The sequence below is a fragment of the Capsicum annuum genome, chromosome 8 (genome assembly GCF_002878395.1).
Source record: "Capsicum annuum cultivar UCD-10X-F1 chromosome 8, UCD10Xv1.1, whole genome shotgun sequence".
Taxonomy (NCBI): Eukaryota; Viridiplantae; Streptophyta; class Magnoliopsida; order Solanales; family Solanaceae; genus Capsicum; species Capsicum annuum.
The window spans coordinates 161,623,383-161,645,930 of NC_061118.1; the positions used below are offsets into that span (position 1 = coordinate 161,623,383).

Below are 22,548 nucleotides of genomic sequence, written 5' to 3' on the forward strand. Positions count from 1 at the left end.
TTTATATAAACTGAGATAAATAGAGTAACAATTTATATTAGATACAATTAAATTCTAAATAGAAATATAAAATTTAGATCAAAGTTATTGATTTCAATAAAATGTGTAAACTAAACCTTAGCTCTGTCATTGATTGAAATGCTTTGATTTAATTATGAGTTCTGTGCCAGCAATAGAATTAAAAAAAATCAAAACTTAATTTATATGGTAGGTATAATTTCATCATATTACCTATTGAATATAATTAATTTAATATTTTTAAAATATATTAAAAATATAATGCAAGTACTATTGTATCATTATTTTAATATTCACGGTACTAGCCTACCAAGTTTTAAAAATTTAATGAGCAAATTCAAATGATACGCAGAAAGACCCACTGACATATGGTTGACATCCATGATTATCACGTGCTTGTTCACACTTAATTTTCTGAGTAAATGTTAGGAGAAAAGACCTCAATAATCAAAACTAATGAATCTGAGTTATAATAAAAGATAATATTTGTAATTTTTTGTTAAAACACAGTCTGTGTGACTGACTGGTAAATCTTACTAGAGTCCTATTAAAATGCTAGGAGGAAAGACCACTTAATGTTCAAATTTTCACCACTAACCCTTAGTATTTGCTTGGACATAATTTGATATTAAATTGATTTATCGATAAGATTTGTTTGGATAAGTAATTTGAATTTAGTAATTATATTTCTTTTCTCTCATAAACATGAAACATAGTGAAAATTATCAAAAAAAAATAAAAAAAATTCAATTCTTATTCAATTTTACCAAATGAGCACATTATGTTCATAAATAAGATGTCTAAATATTCTACCGCGCATAACATGGATAAAATATCTCCACAATTTTTTTTAAAAATAAACTAGAAGGATGGATCAACATCCTGTGCATCAGTATATCACTCATATGAGTGTAAGAAATAAAACCTCCTTCTATGGATCCATTATGAGTGTAAATCAACAGTTTAAGTTACTTGTTTGTCAATTCTAAATGACCAATATGGGTTGTGGTGCGGTAGATGGGACTGCTCCACCCTTAACCAGAGGTCGAGGGTTCGACCCTGGGTATGGAGAAAATTCTGTTGGGAGTGTTGCCACCTTAATGGGCCCTGTAACGCGCGATCCGGATTAGTCGGACTCCAATGATGACACTGGACACCGGATGGGAAAAAAAATAAAATTCTAAATGTGCTGTTGTGATGGCAAAACGGAAGACCTGCAAATTGGACAAGATCTCTTCCCCTTGAGCAGCCATTGTTTGATACAACTTGCATGATATTCATGTAGACATTCAAGAGTGCCAATCGTCTCATTATTCTCATATTCACATTGGCAGATAACATATATCTCTCCTCCATCGTATCTTCAGTACCACAATGAGTTCTTGTTTTCATCATATTTGCTATAACCACCTCATTGGCCACTTCGTCCTTAGCTTGTTGCGTTCCATATATGGGCCACAGTTTCAAATCAAGTACTCTATCAGATCATCAATTATGCCATTGGCGTTATCGATGAATTCACTTTCAATTGTGTTAAAGTCATCATCAACGAATTCCCTTTCAGTTGTGTTGTTGACATTATTAATAACGAGTTGACTTTCACTTGTGACACTGACACCATCAATGAATTCATGACCAGCTGCTTGCTGATTATTGACTTCATCCCACAAGTATTGATCCTCAATGTAGTCTCTTGAAATAATTTGTCGTTGGAGCTTGTTGAAGATAACCAAGATAATTTCTTATTTTTTTTTTGACAACTAACTACTATTTATATTAAGTCAAGTTTCAGAGCGTTAAAGGATATATGCTATAACATCCTTTACAATCCAACTAGAAAAATTAGCAAACCAAACAGTGTTTCGTAATAATGAAGTAGAGAACTTAGCTAAACTATGTGCTATTTTGTTTCAAGATCTGGGGATATGCACTACGTCTACATCTTCAAAGAAATCCATCAACTTCCAGAAAACCAAGATAATGACTTTGGGAATTTGTACTCAACTGATCATCAATGGTTTGCTAATAATAATAACTCATTGTTGTAGCATAGAAATCCCTCAAGTATGGATCTTCAATCTTATAAACCAACCTTAGCTTGCGAATTTGATGTTGGAAGTTCACCCCAGAGATTTTTATTTTTAAGAGAGCAAATATGATAACGATGAATTCAAAATTATGCTCAATCCGGATTTATATACATTGCGAAAGAGCGCTAATCAACTACCATGCCTAAAACGGTTAGAAATAGGAGTATCACAGAGTTCACGTAATCCTCTAGTTATTAGGATTAGGACTAGGACAAATATTACTTCTACTAATAATAATAATCTATAATCTATATCTATATCTATAATCTATATAATATATTAAAAGTTTGAAAACTCTTAAAAAAGTGATTTGAACTTTTTGCCTTTCGTTAAAAAATACAGACAAAATCGTCTTATACTATTTTTTTCAAATAATTATCATTTAATTATTTTCCTTCTATTTAGGACTTTGAAATTTCCTTTCTATGTTAGTATTCGTGCACTTTTCGATTCACAAGAAAAGATTCGATCATTTGTAGAATTTTATTTGTTAATTAATAAAAACTTTTACTTTCAACTCCTTAATAAGTTAGGAGTACTCATTTTCAAGAAATTTCAATACACACTAGGAAAGTATTAAATACTTTGTGATCCTTTTGGCTGTGGCAGTAAGAGACGTCTCTAATTTGACATGGGTTCTAAGTCCTTGAATTTAATAGATATGACCTTTATAAAAAAAATGTTGAATAGGAATTTATACTTATTTTACATATTACATATTATTTGGAATATTTTTATTTTGAAGCTTTTACCTTTTTCCGGTGAGTATAATTCTAATATCTCAATTATCATATTATTTTGTTGTTAGTTTTTGCTCTGTTCAAATTTATATTGCAGAAGAATATTCGATTTGATTTTGAGGAATTTTTTGTGTAAAAGATTAGGTTTAATTATATTATCCTAATATCTCGATTATTGTAGTTTTTGTTCTATTAGTATATGTTGTTTTCTCTACCTAATACTGGAGGTAGATGAATGTCCGGTCGGGTTTCGAGGAATTCTTGTGTAAAAGTTGAGTTTAATTGCATTGTCTTGATTATCGTATTATTTTGTTGTAATTTACGTGCTTTGAGTAATTTTTATGTAAAGAGTAGGTTTAGTGATATTGTTTTGTAGCAGTTCCGAATTTGTCACTATATGTTGTTTTTGTTATTATTATTTGTTATGTGATGTTTAAAAATAAATTTTTATTTACGTGACTATCTTTATTTTTTTATATATTTTATATTGATTGGCAATTTGACGTAAAGCGCACATGTAACATGTTTATCCATTTAATTATAAATAATTTAATTGATTGTAAGGCTAAAGGATGTGCTGCTGCTGATATATTCGTTTAGAGTTATTCGTTTTTATTGGTATTGTTTTTAGCAAACTCTACAATACACTAATATTGAGTTTTCTTCTAACAGGTATATACTTTATCAATGTATTAAATATAGCTATGTTGTTTATTCGATTATGTAGAAACTATTTTTCCTTCATAGGCATGACTTCTATTGTAAGTGTTTTCTATGAAAGTTGTATACTTGTTTAAATATTTTATAACATAATTCATCTTAATTATGTAGCAATTATGTTTTTTTAACATTAATTTTATTTTAAGTAAGTATTTTTTATAAACGTTTTATACCTTTTTTAAGTATCTCGTAACAGATTGATCTATATCTTCCTATTGTTCTTTCTAAATTTTAATTGAAGAGCCTAATGGATGTGTAGAACCTGCTACTTGTATGTATCTTGATCTCTTTTTAGAATTTTATATATAAGATTTAAAATATACAATTTTATCTTTTATTTATTTATGTTATTAAGGTGCTTATTGCATATTTAGTTTCTCTGATGTATAGAGATACGAGGGGACTGATATGAAAGACATAACTAATTCTGGCCGTAAAATAATACAACAATGCGATAAAGAGACATAGCAAGAGACAAAGAAGACAACGAGCAAATGTTTCTCCAAAAGTATTTACAGTACGGAAGAGTTGATAAGTATTTCTCCAAAAATATTCATGAATGAAGTAAAAATTCAACGTAAAGTACAATTCTTTGGTCTATTTGGCAGGACATACGAAACACAAGGTTTGGCTAAATTAAACTCACCTTTTGAGATTAGTTTTTTTTGTTATAATATTTCGAAAGGTGAAATTGAAAATATTCATTATTATATGAAAATAATTTCTCTTTGGGTTAATTTTTTTCCATTTCATATGTATTTAATATTATTTGAATTAAGTAGTGGTTGATAGATGTTGTCATCAAGGTAAGTTACAGATGTTTGGCATTATGTTTCGATTCTGTTAAATATGTGTTAGCATCAAAATCATATGAATTACAAATATGGGATGTTGATAAATATGGGACGTTGGTTTTAATTTATGCATTTTTTTTTTGCTAATTTGTATAGTTGAGAATTGAATCATTATTTGAATAAAATTAAATTTAGAATTTTGTATGTGAACTAAATTAATTATTTTTTTCATAGTATGGAATGTCATCAAAGTTCATCTGAAACTCTCCAAAAATTTAACTATGTTCATATCAAAATAAGTGTCATCTTAATAAAATGATTTCCATTAATACATGTATTAATATATAAAATATGTCATTTATTAACTATTCCTATTTAATAAATATTTCTTGAAAATGGTCCACTATTAAGAAGGGAGTTTACGAAATAGCTGAAAAGGCATACTACAAATTTTTATCTTGAATTTCTAAAATGACACTTATTTTAAACTAAATTCTTTTGATAAAGTTATACTTACTTTTTATATGGAAGAAATATTCTTAGATTTCTACACAAGAAGTTATGTTCATGATAACCTCCTTAGTTACGTTTAATAAAAACTAAGAATTACATATATATACACAAATTTAAGTTACATAATTACAAAAAATCCTCAATTGGTAAAGTAATTACACAAATTTCATAATAATTACAAAAATTCCTCTATTTGGTATTTTCTCTCTCATCAATATTATACATGTTAAAATCGATTTTTTGCTTCCGTCTTTAACTCCATTATGCTCCCAATATCAAGCCGTTTTTTACTCCATTTTTGAAACCCCTCTTCTATGGCATTCTTGAAGTAACCTCTACTTGTGGTTATCAAATTGTAAGTTATTCAACAGTTAATTGTTTTTAATATTGTACTTCATTAATTTTTTTGAATTTTTTTTGTTCAACTTTATCAATACAGGAGTTTTTCATTTTTGTTTTTTTTTCATGTTCAAATTATAGTATTGTTCAATCTTATTCAAGTTAAGTAGTTCATATTTTCGTTATTTTTCATATGGTAAAAGTTAGATCTGAGATTTTCTTGTTTTTTAGTTCGATTTAACAATACAGTTAAGTTAAAATAGTGTTAATTGGTAATGGATAATCTTCCACGTTTTAGTTTAGAAATTACTCAGTTAGATGCAATTGTACAAGATATTCCACTTGGATTTGTTCCTGCTACATTTGATGAACAGGATCCTGATTGGGCAGAGAATCGCTCAAAGCACAAAAACGACTCCATTATAATGAAGAAATTGAAGGATAAGGTTGCTTCTAAATCGAAGAAGTCTACTTCAAAAGCAAGTAAAAAGAAATTTGATGATTTTGGTCGACCACGTCTGCCGAAGGTATTTTTTTAGTGTATTCATAATTTGACACATGTATAATAAGACACCATACAATAGTGTTTCATCACATGCATGTATAATATAGTTGTTCTGAAATATTATTGTAAAGGTTATACATTCTAATAAAGCTGATATTAATTTTTGAAATGTATAAGTTACCCTCATACATGTGTATTTTCTGTTTATGTTTTTGTCTGACATTAATTGTTAGATGTATACATAACCATCATACATTTCTATATGTTGTTTAATTAGGGTACTCTTTGAAAATTTTATATGTATAAGTTACACTTATACATGTTTAGATGTAGTTTCTTTTTTAGTATAATAAGAATTTGTTAGATACAAGTAACCATCATACACGTGTATGTATAGAATGGTTAGGATTGGACTTTATTATACATTAATGTAAGTGATTTGTTAATGATTAAGTAATCATCATACATGTCTAACAGATAATATTAATTTTAGATGTATAAGTTAACCTCATACATTTGTTATTGTAGTGTATATGTGGAACTGAAATTATTATACATTTAAACAGTTTAATTGTCAATGTATAAATAACCCTCATACATGACTAACTGTTGTTTAATAGGTAACCATCACACATGTAGTGTATATATTAATCATCATACATTTGTATATGTTGTTTAATAGTTAACCATCAAACATGTGTATGTATAGAATGGTTAGGATTGGACTTTATTATACATTAATGTAAGTGATTTGTTAATGATTAAGTAACCATCATACATGTCTAACAGATTATATTAATTTTAGATGTATAAGTTAACCTCGTGCATTTGTTATTGTAGTGTATATGCTGGATTGAAATTATTATATATTTAAACAGTTTAATTGTCAATGTATAAATAACTCTCATACATGACTAACTGTTGTTTAATAGGTAACCATCACACATGTTTAATACATTATATTAATTTCCAGATGTATAAGTTAACCTTATACATTTGTTAATTTAGTGTATATATTAACTTATACAGTTATAAGCTACCCTCATACATGAGTAACAATTGTTTAATGTTGGTCTGATTTATGTTATGAAAGTATAAATGAACATCATACAATCAGTAACTGTAAGCTAATTGCATTATGTATTTTTTCCAGGGCAGGAAATACCGAATTGATAAAGTCCCACCACACTCATTGCATATGGGGAGTTTATGTAACTGTGCTTTCGGTGAAGAGATAAAGGAATATTTTGGAGAGGATGTACTGGGAGCATTTAAAAATACGATTTTTGGCATATTTCTGAATTTGTCACGGTGCAACTGGATATGACACATTTTAAAATGCCTACTCATGCTTGAAATTCAGCAGGATAACAAGGATAAGCTTCACGTTTGGGTACAAGAGGAAATCCTCAAATTCACAATGCTTGAATTCGTCACTATAATCGGTCTGAAGTGTACAGGTAATATTGATGATTATATGTATACTTCATCATCTAAATCAACATTGATGTGAGGTATTTTTCCAAAAATAAAGAAGCAATAACTTGGTCTAAACCGATAACACGTGTGCAGATGGGAAACTTTGATAACGCTGAAGATGCTCTGAACCTGACGATATTGTTCTTTGTTCATAAATTCATGTTTTCTCAGCATAAGGAAGCACCAATCAGTGTTGCACACTTTTAGATTGTTGAGGACGGTCGGTACATTAACTTTCCATTGGGGGAAGGTCACATTTGAAAAGTAATGAGTTCCTGGCAGCAGAATTTCAACACTGTGAAGCAGTTATATTCATTGGGTAGAATGCCGCACGTTCTAAATGTTTGGATGTTTGAGTGTTGCTTCGAGGTAGAATAAAAAACTGTTGTCCGTTAGAGAAATGCTATTCCCAGAATACTAAACTGGTTGGTGGAGTGTACAAGGCCTAAGTACGAAGCTTTTATGTCTGGTATGTTCATTAAGGTAATTGTTTAACTTCGTACTTATTTTGTTTATTCATGTCGTTTTATAAATGTGCAAATATTTTATTTTGAAATTATTCTTTCCAGCATTCTTACAAGAATATACAACCTACAACCGATGAAGTTAGCAGGTTGGATTTGTCCTTTTCAAAAGCTTTTGAGACATGTGATCCAACAACTTATGCTTTGACATCCGATTTTGGAAAGTTGAAAAGTACAACAGCTGAACTTCAACAGCGTGTTGGTACCATTGCTGAAGAATTTGATGATTTCAGCACTATACCGCTGCGAAAAATCCTTATAAAGGCTGGTTTTAAATAGCCTGTATCACCTGACCAACCTTTGAATAAAAGAAAGACTGTCATGTTCGAGCAAGATCATCAAACGGTCATGGATGATGATACATCTGGACATGGTCATGCAGTACATCATGGGTCTGATTTGTATCGTGAAACGCAAAAGGATGCAGCAGACAGGGGAGAAATTGGTGTGTCTGAAATTCAACATCATCATCATGGAGAAATTGGTGTGTCTCCTCAGAGTCACCAGCACAAGTATGTTCCTTCATCTTCCAAACAGCATGAAGGAACTTCTAAATCAAGTTTAGATGGTGATGAAATAAAGAATTACATCAAAAAAAGTGTAAGTTTAGTTTCCTTATCGTACATTTTTTCTGAATAACATAATGTGTTTCTACTAATTTTTTTGTTACGTGATAAGTTTACTGAAAAGATGGCCGAACTGGTTACACTAATATCAAAAATACCTATTGAGGTCATCAAAGCATTGAAGAATGAAGAAAATAAGCAATCACTGGTATAACAATTTAATTTCATTATATTTTGCATAGCGTTGATGAAATGTTCATACATTCAAATTTTTGGTGTTATATAGGAGAAAAAATTGATGAACAACAATAAACTCAAGAAGACAGATCCAACAAACAGAAGAGACCACATAATGAGGATATGCAGGTATGTTTTGTCACTTATGTTGTTTGTTTACTATAAATGAACATAATTACCTTATCAAAAACAAATTTTGTTCTTTTTAATACAGCATGAAAATTATGCTAAGGGATCAATCAACGATATGGAAGTGTCTCGCGATGAAGAATCTAATAAGCATCACATTCTTGAAGAGCAACAGTTGCTGGTATTTTTTTCCCTTATTACTTGTTACGTACTAAATTTGAACAGTTTAATTTTTCATCATACATTAACTTGAATGTATAATGAACAGTTATACATTAAACTTACTACAATTTTCTTCAGCAAAATACATGTTAATTATGAATCTCTTCATAGAATCAACTAAAACAAGGTTATGAATAACTGTTATTTAAATCGACTTGTAATTTAATTTAGGATGTGAATGCGGTCAATAAAGACGTAGGTCATGAGGTTGATTTTGAAAATGAGGACTGTTCTGATTTGGAGGCTTTGGAGTTATCTTTATGTACATTATATTTATTTTTTGCCTAAAATATATGTCTATATAAATGTAGCTTCTGTTATTGGTTGAGAAAAAGGCTATTAACCTTATCGGCTGAATATAAAGTTGTATCGATCTTGACGCTTTTAATATTTTGCACATTGTTTAACAGTCGTCTTAATAAATACAAATTTTTGTCTTCATGCAACTTGGATAATGATAATTATCACATAAATAATAGGATGATATTGTGACATATGAAGAAGAATGTAGCGATGAAGAATTGAGAAAAAAGAACATTCCAGATGTGAAAGATTTGTTGGTATTTTTATGTCCCTAATAATGTTTGGTTACTACTATAAGTTTGTATACACATGTAGTTTCTTCTAACTTCTTCATATTAGGACAGTTAAATGTACATAAAACATTCAAATGAATGTATCAAGGAAAGTCATACATTCAACATTTTCATAAACGTAAAGGTTGTAATTTATGATTAACATCAAACATATTTATGTTATTAAAGTAATAAAATTGTTTGTGCATCACATATGACATCGTTTGTTATTACTGATATATTTATATATTCATATGCATTCATTACAGGTAGAACTTTCTTATCACGTGTGTAAAACATCAGCTCAAACTTTTATATTATGCTTTGAATAGATGTTAATACACGATAATTGTTATTACACATAGAATATGAATCTAACCGCTAAAGAAGATGTTAATGAAGTGAAATTGAAAAATCAGGAATCTACTGATGTGACAGATGGGCAGGTATTTTTTTGTCCCTAACACTTATTTTTTTTACACAAAAATATCGATCTACATGTTCGACCTTGTAAAAGTACGTACTGGGACTTAATGTTATTTCTCTAGTGCATATCAAATTTTGAATGTGGATATGAAACAAATGGAATGTATTGATTTTTTTCTCTACTGCATATCAAATTTTACTGATATTGATGCTGTCATAATTTCTAACATAAATGTGTTAAGCATTAATATAGTTACACATTCAGATATTGTATATATACATTACAAATCCTTATGTGTTCACGTAGGATGAAGTTGGTGGGAAAATAACTGATTCAATACAAGCAGCTGTAGATACAATTTTATTTGGTCTATCAACACCTTCGACTACAAAGTCAATGGATGTTGGTGCTTCAAGTAAAATGACCGAAAGACACTGGGACCTTCCAGACAGTCAGATTCCACCTGACTTCCCTGATGCTCAGGTTCGGGAGCTTCAAGCCTCAAAAGCTAATGCACCTGCCAAACGAGAAAGAAAGAAGTCCAGGGTTTTAAGGTTACCATACATTTCAAAGTATGGTTCTAGCTCTAAAGATTCTGTAGATTTCGATAAAGAGAAGAAGCTGAAGTATGCTTTTGATGGGTACACCATCAACCAAGATTTGTCGAATGAATTAATGATTGATTACTCCCAGTGGATTGCTGTAGGATTACTGAAAACTCATTTTGCCTAGTAAGAAATTTGATATTATTTTAATGTCTAACAATACTATGCTATCTTAAACTAAACGGTTATTGTCATGTGTAATCAATGATTTTTTTCAGGAAAGAGACAGGCAACCACTATCGAGTAAATGTTTCTGGGTTAGGTTACAGTCAATTGGACTTTGTCATTGCATACCCACAGTCCAAGAATTGGTTTTACTTAATGTACGAACGCAAGACTTGCTGGAATGATGAGGTAACTTATTCTAAATATTATCCATATCATAAGTTATTTTGCTGAAAATTAATATTCTACAACACCATAACATATCATACATGTAAACCAATGTATAATAACAAATCATACATGTTATCCAATGTATAATAACATATCATACATGCAGTATTTTCCATTATCAACTGTTCAACATTTACCAACATGTCATGTATAATAACATGAAACTACAACATATCTGTATATCATACATCTAATTTACAAGTAAGCTCGAAGCTACATATTTCTTTCAATCGCTTTTACTATTTTACCCTGTTTTCACTTGTAGCATTTAGATGTGATCTTCTACCACTTGAGAAAGAAATCGAAGATTCAGCTGGGTGATAATTATAGATATACGACTACAAGATGCTTCTTTAAATCATATGTTGAGAAGACACATACTCGCTATTATCCAGCGAAACCGGTAGTTGAGCTATCGACGCAACAAGATTATACAGAATCAATTGTGGTGGGTAAGAATGAAGATTCTATTGCGAATATAATTCATGGATTCTGTATGCCTGCGGGATTATCATGGTATATGGTTGATGAGGTATATGTTCCAATTAACTGCGGTAAAGAATTTTATTGGGTATTGACTGTGATTGTCTTGAAGGAAAGATTGATATGTGTGTATGACTCACTGTCAAGTAAAAGGAAAAAAGAACCTCATATTGAAATACAAAAGCTTGCAGTTATGCTTCCTACTTACTTGTCAGACAATGGCTTTTATGATAAGACCGAGCGAACTAACTGGCCAGCACTTGAAGTGTACAAAGGGAAGATTGCTCAGCAAACTGGTCTTGTACATGAAATTTCATTTGATGTTGATTATGTGCAAAATATCCTACAACAAGCGTCTAATAGTTTGTAAGTAAATTACATTTTATTTTTCATGTATAATAATGTTTTAATTGATTTACTGATTATTCTTTCATTTTTATTTTTGAAATCAGGGATTGTGGCGTATTTGTGTATGCCTATGCAGAGATATTAAGCGAAGGACTACAAGTTCATTCATGTGGGTTTGATGCTGCAAGTCAACGTGCACGTTATGCTTCCTTACTGTGGCATTACGGAGTGGAAAAGACAACTGAAGGGTACACGAGTGATAATGGAGATCCGCCTAGATCAAAGAAAAGTGTAATAGAAGAAATTGAAGCAAGTGCAATTGTTACTTTAGAGTAGCAATATTTTCTAATTGTTGGCATTGAAATAACTATTTCTTATTTTGGTTGTTAATGTTACACATTTCCAGGATTACTTTCTTAATGTTAATGAACATTTTATGGATGTCTTCTTCTTTTTTAAACAATTGATTTGCAGTTTCTAACACAATACTGTAATGATACAAACTTTTTCTTGGTCGATATTGAGTTTGCCTTTTATTTATATTTACGACGTGTATAAACAAAAATAAAAACATACTCACATTGCTTTTGAACACATAATATTTTTACTATAACGTAAATTTTCTTATAAGTTAAAACGACATTGCACTAATAATTAATACGTTACATATATGTAACACATAACATAATACATGTTGTCACACTTTATATTTTCTTAAATAAAATGTACAAACACAATTTACCAGAATCATTTATTTGGGTATCAAACAATTTCATACAATGATACAAATGCATAATCTAAATTATACATTAGTAACTTAACAAAAAAAATTAAATAAACGTATAACGTTTAATCATTTAGTGTCATTAAAATGACATTTTTTTCTGTAAAATATACACGAACACAAAGTATAACGCTAAATCATACATTTCTTACACAGTAACTGCTAACGTATAACAGTTCATATAGATTATGTTTCAACAATTTTTTAACCGACTGTTATATTTTCCAGGTTACATAATACATATACCAATCAGTTGTAAATTACAGTGATATGTTTACGAAATATGATAAATGAAAAATTACACAAAATGTTCTGCAACTATTAAATATTAATTGAACAACTGAAACTAAAATAGTAACCAAAAATCTTATTATTAATTGTTCCAGCATTTCCCAAAAAATTAATTAAAATGATTATACTAATAAAATCAAACAAACCATCAACAAGTAGGAAAACATATTATCTTCATCATGATTCCTTTGGAAAGAAACCGCAAGTCCTACGGTTGTGACCGTCTCGTCCACATTTTCTGCAGCGGTTTGAATTTGAAGACAGTGATTCACTTGATTTCAGATGCCTTCCTTTTTTTGGCCTACCAGGAGGTCTTCGATATTTGGGCGGCAAAACTTCTTCATGATCAACAAAACCTGGAGCACTCCAATCCTTCTTGTCTGGCATTGAAACTATCGGGTGTTCATATGTTTTCACTATAGTTTGTGGCCTGTACAATTCAGAGCAATAATGACCATAATCCTTAACATCCACATTTTTACTTTTTAATACGGCAATTTCATGTGGACAAGGTATTTCATCAATTTGATATCGACCACAATTGCACGTGCCACGCTCAATATCTACAATGTACCTCCATCCTGAATCATAAACACAATAAAGATAACTCCGTGCTGGCTTAACTTGTTACCAAAAACCATAATATGTTTTAGATGGAAAAATATTAATATACACTCAATATAAAACAAAGTTTCTATTCCATAATTATTCTAATACATACCGTCATCCGCAAAGCTTTAACACCATTATGAGTTAGAATTTCTTCAAATCTTCTGTCAAGAGTTGTATTGGTGTACGATACAATTTCATTGTTCTTACAATTCCATGTAGCAAATAAGATTATAACTTCTTCTAGGAAACCTAGACTAGGAAGTTTTGTACCTCAACCAAACAACCATTAATACATTCGGCTATATTTGAAGTCATCATTCCACCTCTATTTACAGGAGAGTGACACCGTGATACGGGAAAGACAAGAGGAACACAAAACACACTCCAAACAGTCCACAAATCACAAGATCTGAAGACCTATTGGAGACCAACCCTCAAATTCAACAAATACAACAAGAATACAAGATACAAGAGTGTATTTTAACACCAAAACAGCTACAAAATGTGATGAACAAGATGAACTTAACAATGGGAATAACAACAACACAAACGGGTACAATACGAGATACAAATATTACAAGATTGCAAAAATAGAAAGGATAGATAGAGTGACATACACTATCTCATGGACCAAGAACCTAAGTGTATTTAAGCACCTAGACCCTTAATACAACGATAATAGGAACATCTACTCTCTTCGGTGAGCACAAGAGAGACCTCAACCTTCTCTAGCACCCAACGTTCTAAGCTTGAATCCAACACGAGTGACTCCACACTCAAGTTGATTTCCCTAGTTACAAGTTTCAGATTTGTGGTCTTCTCTCCTTAGAGAGGAAATGTTTCTAAGTGTTATACAACATCCATATTCAGCAAAATCTCCTAACAAATGACCTAAAAGGTTCCTTATATAGTAGTTTACAAACAAGGTGTGAAATGTTCAAAATGACCCCTTAGTCTCAAGTCTTCAAGTGGGTGCCCTTGGAGAGCATTATATGGACGATTTTGGACCCTTTCTAAGTTCTCATTTGCACTTCACTTTCACACTCCAAGTCTCAGGTTCAATGCATCTCACAAACATGCATCCTCGTGGTCGTACCCGTATCACACCGAGCCCATTTTTCATACCGAGCTTCTTCCAGATATTCCTTAACTCGTTGATCAACCTTAGCAACCTTAGACATAATATATTCAAAATCTTCTTTTTATAAGATTTAGCCATGGAATAACAAAGGTTACTAAGTCTATCTTTGCTTTTCCTAAAATAGGTGCAAACGTTTTTCCATAAATGTCATATACAAGCTAGATGAGGGACATTAGGATAAATAATGCTTACACCTTTTATGATACTTTCATTTCTGTCTGAAACAACACACATGTTGTCTCTTTCACCAAATACCTCTCTAAACTGTTGAAAAAATCAAATCCATGTGTTGTCATTCTCTGAATCAACAACACCGTACGCTAATGGCAGAATACAACCTACAAATAAATTAAACAAGGCAATCATTGTTAAAAAAATAAGTCAACTAAAAAGATGCTAATTTTAGCATCTTTATGATTCATTATAAATAAAACATCAATGTATAAGCTAATATAATATATAATAAATAAAAAAAGAGTACAAAAAAATATGAACGCACAGTACCTGCACCATCTAATGTGCTTGCCGATACAAATGTTCCTTCATATGAACCGCTTAAATGTGCCCCGTCAACAACTACAACAGGTCTACAAAATTCAAAACCCCTAATCATCAGACACAATGCAATAAACTAGTATTTAAACTCGTTATCTACTGCCTTATGCATCCGAATGTGCGATTGTGGATATACTTGGTTCAACATATAGATATAACGGGATATTTTTCTATATTCATCTGTTGGTCCACCTCTAAGCATCGCAATCGCCTTCTTTTTTGCGCGTCATGCTTTCATGTAGTTAATGTCGACTCCGTAAACAGCATTCATCTCTTCGATAATGTCCGCGGGGGTGTGTATTCTTTTGTGATTGATTAATTTTGGAGCAGTAAATTCACTCAAAAAATTACTTGTCGCAACTATATTATTCAGCACTCGGACCTTAAGACTGCAACTATGCTCCAAAACAAATGTTTTAATCAAAAACAATTCCGATTCATTCATACAAGACGCCTTCATGACCCACTTGCAATCTTCGTTACGACAATTCAGTACATAGTTGCATCAAAATATAAAAACTTATTCATTGTATTAAATAAAATTATTAATCTTGAAAATAGAAATAAAATAAACTTTTTCTATAAACTGCCCAGTTATATTATACATAGCTTTGAATGTATAATCTACATTATACATACGTTTTTAAACTCTAAAAAAAACATAATTCATATAACAAATTAATCAAAAAATTAAATTTTAGAAAGTATATATTCATGTTATCAGTACATATCTTCATCAACAAATAAAAACTTAATCAATATATAAAACAGAAATATATAAAATTAAAATACTAAGAATAAAAAAAAAAAAAAACTTTCACTACAACAGTTATATTATACATATATCTGCATGTATAATTAAAATTATACATTCACATTTTTTACTTAAAAAAACAGTAATAAATCACAAACTGATTCACAATCTCTTAAACAAATGAATCATACATTTCTTTGCCTGACACGATTTAATTGTACATTATCAAACACATAAAGTATCACATTATACATTCATATATTAACATTACACATCAACAGTTCACAAAACTACACAACATAAATTTCTTATAATAAAAAAAAAAAACCAAATATGTTATAAGATCAGGACATACAATTGATATCATACCTTTTTTTGTGGGATCATTTTACTTTTGTGTTGAATTCATTCGCTATTGCGTGTCTTGCCATTACTAAAACAAGAGTTTCCTTATCCCTATATATCTGACTCACCATCATTTCAGTGTTCTTGCAATCAATAATGAAGTTTTTAACTTCCATTTCAGGCACATATAGAACATACTGATTATCCGTTTCAACAACAGTTAACGCAACCAAATCATATTCATTACCCTCGATACACATTACAGAACCAATTGCTTTATCAAACTCGATTTCACTATTGGCTTTGTCGCAAGTTGAAATACAAAGCGGAAAATTAACCAAACCAGCAAGTTGTTTCTTTAACTCAACGTAAACCCTCACTCCATTGTCGTTTCTTATTACAATTGGAGAAGAGTTCCCTTCAACCACATATTTCACTTCGATTTTTTTACGTACTTCGTCTATATCCACCTCAATGGCGATCGTAGAAATCAATTTCAAGAAAGTAATACTTTCCGAAACAATTATTGCGTCACTTTTGTATGACTCATAATTAGTTTCTGACTCCCAAATTGCTGAATGCCGCAGCAATATTGGGATATTCATGTTGCTTTTGAAATTTTGAAGAACCTATGTTGAAGATTTTTGTTGCTTTTGGGGATTTTTTAGAAGAAATAAATTGCAGCAATAGAGCTTTATTGCTTTCCAGATCTTCAATCAAATATTAGAGAAAATAATATTTGACTTGTATATTTTTTTTTTGAAATTCAAATTTCAGTTACTAGTTTTATCCATAAACGAGTTAATGTTAACTAATTATTGTCGTTAATTAAGAAACAGTGATATAATTACTAATTTCTATTACCTTAAATTTAGGAATAACTGTTTCATTATACATTCCACCAATGTATAATATTTGGCCGAATGTATTAGTATCTTTGCCAAAATTCGGGAGAGAGAATTTATGAGGGAATTTTGTGTAATTACTTTCTTAAGTTAGGAGGTTTATGTTGTTTATACTAAAAAAAAGAATTAGGTTAAAAGAAACTCCAACATTAATTCTCAACAAAAAAATTTACAATTAATCTTTCTTTGTTTAGAAATAACATCATATTTAAAGAAATACAATTTAAAAATAAGATCAAAATTTAATTTTATCACGTGATTGCTTGAGAGTATTTTATACTTTACATACTTTGAAATATATTGGCTATAAAATTTAATGCAACCATTAGAATGAAAACAATCAGAAATTTATCTGACATACATGAACGGATGCAGAAGGATCTAAACAACCAATATTTTTATACTCACCTTTTTAATAATTGTATGATTTTGTAGATATATTCTTACCAATTCATTTTAACAACTTATTATTTCGGGAAAGCTTCAAAAATATTCAAAGAAAATGCAAAGACGAGGGTCATTAGAATTAAAATTTACATGTCAAAATATGTATCTGAGATAGTACTCGATCTTTAAAATGTTGAACAATGAATCTTGATAATATTCACTTTTATATTAATTGATTGTCAGAAATATGATGTTATAGCCCAAGCAAAAACTATTGTCTGATAATTCTTACAAGAAAAATGATCGATTTAAGAATCTTTGTATTATAACTGATGGATGAAAAGTGTCGTGAGACCATATTTGTTTGGAGATTTACTACTAATTGATAAATAGTGTTTTGTATAAAAAAAATAACAAAATAAAGAGAATTATTAGAATTAGATAACAACATTTTAAAATGCTTATGTGAAGCAATTTTATCTCTTCACAAAGTTTTAATAGCAACGAATTTTGTCTTTAGCTTCCAAATTTATCCATCGCTATGTATAATTTTTTCAGTAATGATTATATTATCCACTTTAATCAACTCAAACATATGAAAGACCAATTGTCCAAAAAAAATATTGATCATCTGACCATCGACGTGCCATTATTAATGTGCAACAAACATTCGTAAATATTAAAAGTACGAAGGTCTTTAGAAACGTTGGTTGAATATAATAGATAAAATTGTCATTTACTAATTTTTAAAATTATTATCAAATTATTTTTATGATATTTAAATTATGGAGTCCTAAAATATATGATAAGAGAAAAATATATTTTGAAAATTTTAAATCCTAAAATATATGGTATGAAGTGTTAGGAGAGTTAAAATTAAAGAGTCATAAATTATATGGTCAGAGAAAAATATATTTTTAAAATAAAGTGTAGAAAAGAAAAAATATATGGAAGAGTTCTAAGATTTAAATATTGAAGTGTAACTATACATATCTTTATTAATTATTTATTACACGATTTTAATTCAAATGAAATCAATTAAAGTTATAAAATTAAATCCTTATCCTTATCTATTTGTAAGAGATAAAAACTCATAATATTTAGCACTTTAAAATTGACAAAAAGTTTATCTTATTTATATAATTTTTTAATTTAAATTGTATAAAATAATTATAATTACTTATCTTTCTTCAGTAATATAAATATAAAATGTAAAAATACTACTTTAATGAGGCATCTTTTTTTCTTATTTAATTGTTCTTCTATCCATTATTTAGGAATTTACAAATTTTTATTTAATTTCTATTCTATAATTCAAAACTAGTGTTCAAACAATTGATATAATTTTAAGAAATTAGTGTGTGATCATTAATTATATGCACACATTACAATGAGTTAAAGTTGGTGGCCTATGATAAAATAATCTTGATATTAATTATCTGTTTAATGTCACTGGTTAGATTTGTAAAGTCTATATCTTTAGTTTAATTTTTTTTATTTTGTTTGTTTTGTATCTTTTGTTCCGCTTTGTGATGATCTAAGAGTTTTAATTAGAGTCACTTTTGTTAGAGAGTATTTTCTCCTCTAATGTGGACCCTTCGATATGAACTCAAATTTACTTAGGGCGGTTGAAGATGCATTAGTTTTAATGTTTTCTAAAGAATCATATTTTCAAGTTAGTCAAATTAACTACATTTTGATGATGCATAAATAGTGATACAATTTTAAATTGACAAAACAAAATATGAATTCTAAACTATTTATACTTTTGACTTTTGAGAGTGGAAGATATAAAAACTTAAGAATTCATATTAAAAAAATAATATGAGAAGTCTCTTACATCATAAAAAAATTCATCAATGCATTGTAATTCTAAAATATTATATTGTGTTTACAAATAAGAGCTTAATTTTCATTTTTCATTAGTGAAATCAAAGAATAAAAATATCACAGTTTGTTTAATATCAATTACCATTTTTCAATAGTTTATTCTCTGTTGATGTATTTTATACTGATTGATTTATTTTTTATCATTTAAAAGTAGAGAGAGAGAAAGGAGGGGGGGGGGGGGGGGGGGTTGTAATTGACAAGAGTAAAAACACCAATATCTTCATTAGGAACTTCTAAAAGTTTAGAAATATTTTATTTTTTCAAGAGCTCATTTTTTTATATTTATTTTTAATTTAAATATATTATTTAATATATTTATAGTCAAACTTCTCTATAGTTGTAATATTTGTCCGAAAAATATATGGCTACTTAGGGATGTGCTGCTATACAAATATAGTGTCATTTGATGGTTAAATCTCATTTAATTGTTACTACAAAAATATGAAAAACTATTAACCAATTTAACCAAAATAATAGCGGAACAAGGAGATTCCAAATATATTTTTAAAGTTTTTTTCTTTATCTTGTGATTGTCCAAATCGCTACTCTCAAGTGATTTCTCATGAGACTGAGAAAATTTTAGATATTGAACTTATGTTGTCCGATAGTACAATGGTTGAAGAACTTAAAAAAGCTTACGGGTGTGTTTGGTATGATGGAAAATATTTTTCATGAAAAATGTTTTCCTGGAAAATAAGTTGGTTTTCTACTTATTTTCTCATGTTTGGTTGGTGAGTGAAAAATATTTTTTGAAAAATATTTTATGGTGTTTGGTTGGTGAGTAGAGACTATTTTTTTAAAAATTATTTTCTAATGTTTGATTGGCGAGTGAAAAAAATATTTTTTTAGAAAATACTACTAACTGTTAACTAGTATATCAGTGCCTCTAGCAACTCAACAATTTGTAAGAACTAATTTAAGCATAACAAATAATATCAATATCTAATACTAAAATATTACAATCACTAAATTTAAGCAACTATTAATTAGCAAATATAAGAGACACTTTTCAATATTTTGTTAGGACAATATCAAGATACTACAATCAATAGAAATATAACGGAACGACAAACTTATTCAACCTCGTGAAACAATTCACATCGATGACAAAATGAAATATGCAATTAAAAAAAGTAACATAGGTAAGTCTTCCTCTATGCATATGAAAATAACAGTACATTCAACGAACATTGGAAATGAAAAAAATTCGGGCTTCACTATTTTTTATTTCAAGCAGTGAAAAATTGAAGTAAAGCACAGTGAAAAATATTTTCCAGTAATGTAAATTTTTAAGAAATGTAATTTTTTCGAGTCATGTGAATATGAGTGTTGTTGGGATGGGGAAGAGGGTGGGGGTGGGGTCATAAGTCACATTTGTCATTTTCTAAAAAAATGACTTCCCCTGTCCCATGAGGGAAGTCATTTACCTTCAAATTGAGGAAAATGAGATGTTGTGAAAAACGTTTTCCAAACATTTTATTGCAACCAAACAAGGAAAAATAGGAAAACATTTTCCAGAAAATATTTTCCATCATACCAAACACACCCTACATTAACTTTTAGTTTCATGATGATTGTCATTAATATCTTATTTTATACAGTACATAATACACTTTTATAAAATATAAATATTTGAATATACTGTTATAGAGAGGTAATAACAAAGAGTGTACCACTATAATAAACGTCATTATTTATTTATTGGTTTTCCATCCGGTGTCCGGTTCCCACATTGAAGCCCGACTAATTCAGATTCGCGCCGCGTAGGCCCCCATTCGAGGGGAAGCACTCCCAATAAAGTTTACCCTCGACCTCTGATTAAGAGTGGAGGAACCTCATCCACTGCACCACAACCCATGTTGGTAAACATCATTGTTATTATTGGTAGAATATCGTTATAGAGAAGTAACATATAACATGAAATCAGTTTCAATGAAAATCAGGTTGCTATAGTGAAATACCAATATAATGACGAGTTGTTATAGAGAGGTCTGGCCGTATATTTATTTTTAAAGTCGTCTGTTCATTGATTTGAATATAACGAGTTTGTTCTTTTTATACATGCAATTTTCTTCTTCAACGTTGAATACACATGCAACGAACATATTCTAAACTAGTCATTTTAAAAGTGAATAAACCGCCATTCTAAAAATCTTGGTTATTTGCTGGATTCCAAATGTTTTGCTTACCGATTAGAAGAGTAAATTTCATTTATGGTAATTCAACTTTGTGTTTATTATTATTTTTCTTTGATTCAATACATAAAATTTATTTTACTTTGCTTTGGTCATCACAAAAGTCCCTATGGCCGAATTTTATAATAATCACACCGAAAACGTGACAATCTTAATTAGTTCTTAATTTTAATTTAAGAGAATATAATATATTACTCCCATCTTGATCCATTTTATATGTGCCCAACTCAATTTTTTCTATGAATTATATAACGGTATAATACTAATTTCTTAATAGATTAGACTATCTAGTGAAGACTATTTTCATTAAAAAAAGGCAAAATGGCCTTCTGGATCCTTGTACTATGTCGGTTTTGTAAGGTGGATACTTCTACTTACATGTTTGTCATCTGGACCCCTGAACCCACTAAAAAATAATATTTTAAACCCTTTTTTGGTGAGTGTAACACTCTCTCCCCACGTCAGCTGCCACGCCTGCCTTATTTGCCACGACATCTGCCACGTCATTTTAAAAAAATAAAAAAAATAAAAAAAAGTATTACATTAAATTCCAAGTCATTTTTAAAATGCTAAATAAAAAATTAAATATGAAAATTAATTTAATTAAATAAGAAAAAATTGTAATTGTAAACAAATTTGAATAATCATGTTTTTATTTTTACTCACAAATTAAACATCAAATTCATTCCAAATAATTAAAATTCTTATCCAACTAATTTAAATTTTTAACTATAAATTTATATATACAAACATAATAATTTTTTTATTTTTAAATTTGAATATATTTAAAAAATTCACAAAAATTTTAATTTTTTTCAAGCGAAATTCACTAGTTTTTTTCAATATTCACTATCACTCACTTTCAATTCAAATTTAAATTTTAATCCAGAAAAAAAAAATTTCAAATTTAAATTTTTATTCAAAAAAAAATGAAAAGAATTGAATTAAGGAAAAATTAAAATAAAAAATAAAAAGTGAA

The 22,548-nt window shown here is 29.3% G+C and overlaps 1 protein-coding gene across 1 annotated transcript; it reads left to right on the top strand.

The window, feature by feature from the left end:
* Positions 1-8,070: 8,070 nt before the first annotated feature.
* Positions 8,071-12,046, top strand: LOC107879426. The gene is made up of 9 exons (XM_047395624.1): positions 8,071-8,322; positions 8,401-8,496; positions 8,740-8,835; positions 9,356-9,436; positions 9,817-9,897; positions 10,185-10,519; positions 10,702-10,837; positions 11,145-11,728; positions 11,815-12,046. The coding sequence occupies exons 1-9, from the start codon at positions 8,071-8,073 to the stop codon at positions 12,044-12,046; spliced, it is 1,893 nt and encodes a 630-aa protein (XP_047251580.1).
* The last annotated feature ends 10,502 nt before the right edge of the window (positions 12,047-22,548 follow it).

Excerpts from the sequence above, each read along its gene's own strand:
- LOC107879426 (XM_047395624.1), top strand. The coding sequence starts at position 8,071 with ATGGATGATGATACATCTGGACATGGTCATGCAGTACATCATGGGTCT. Across the intron at positions 8,323-8,400 it reads AGAATTACATCAAAAAAAGT|TTTACTGAAAAGATGGCCGA; the intron begins GTAAGTTTAGTT and ends TTACGTGATAAG. Across the intron at positions 9,437-9,816 it reads CAGATGTGAAAGATTTGTTG|AATATGAATCTAACCGCTAA; the intron begins GTATTTTTATGT and ends TATTACACATAG.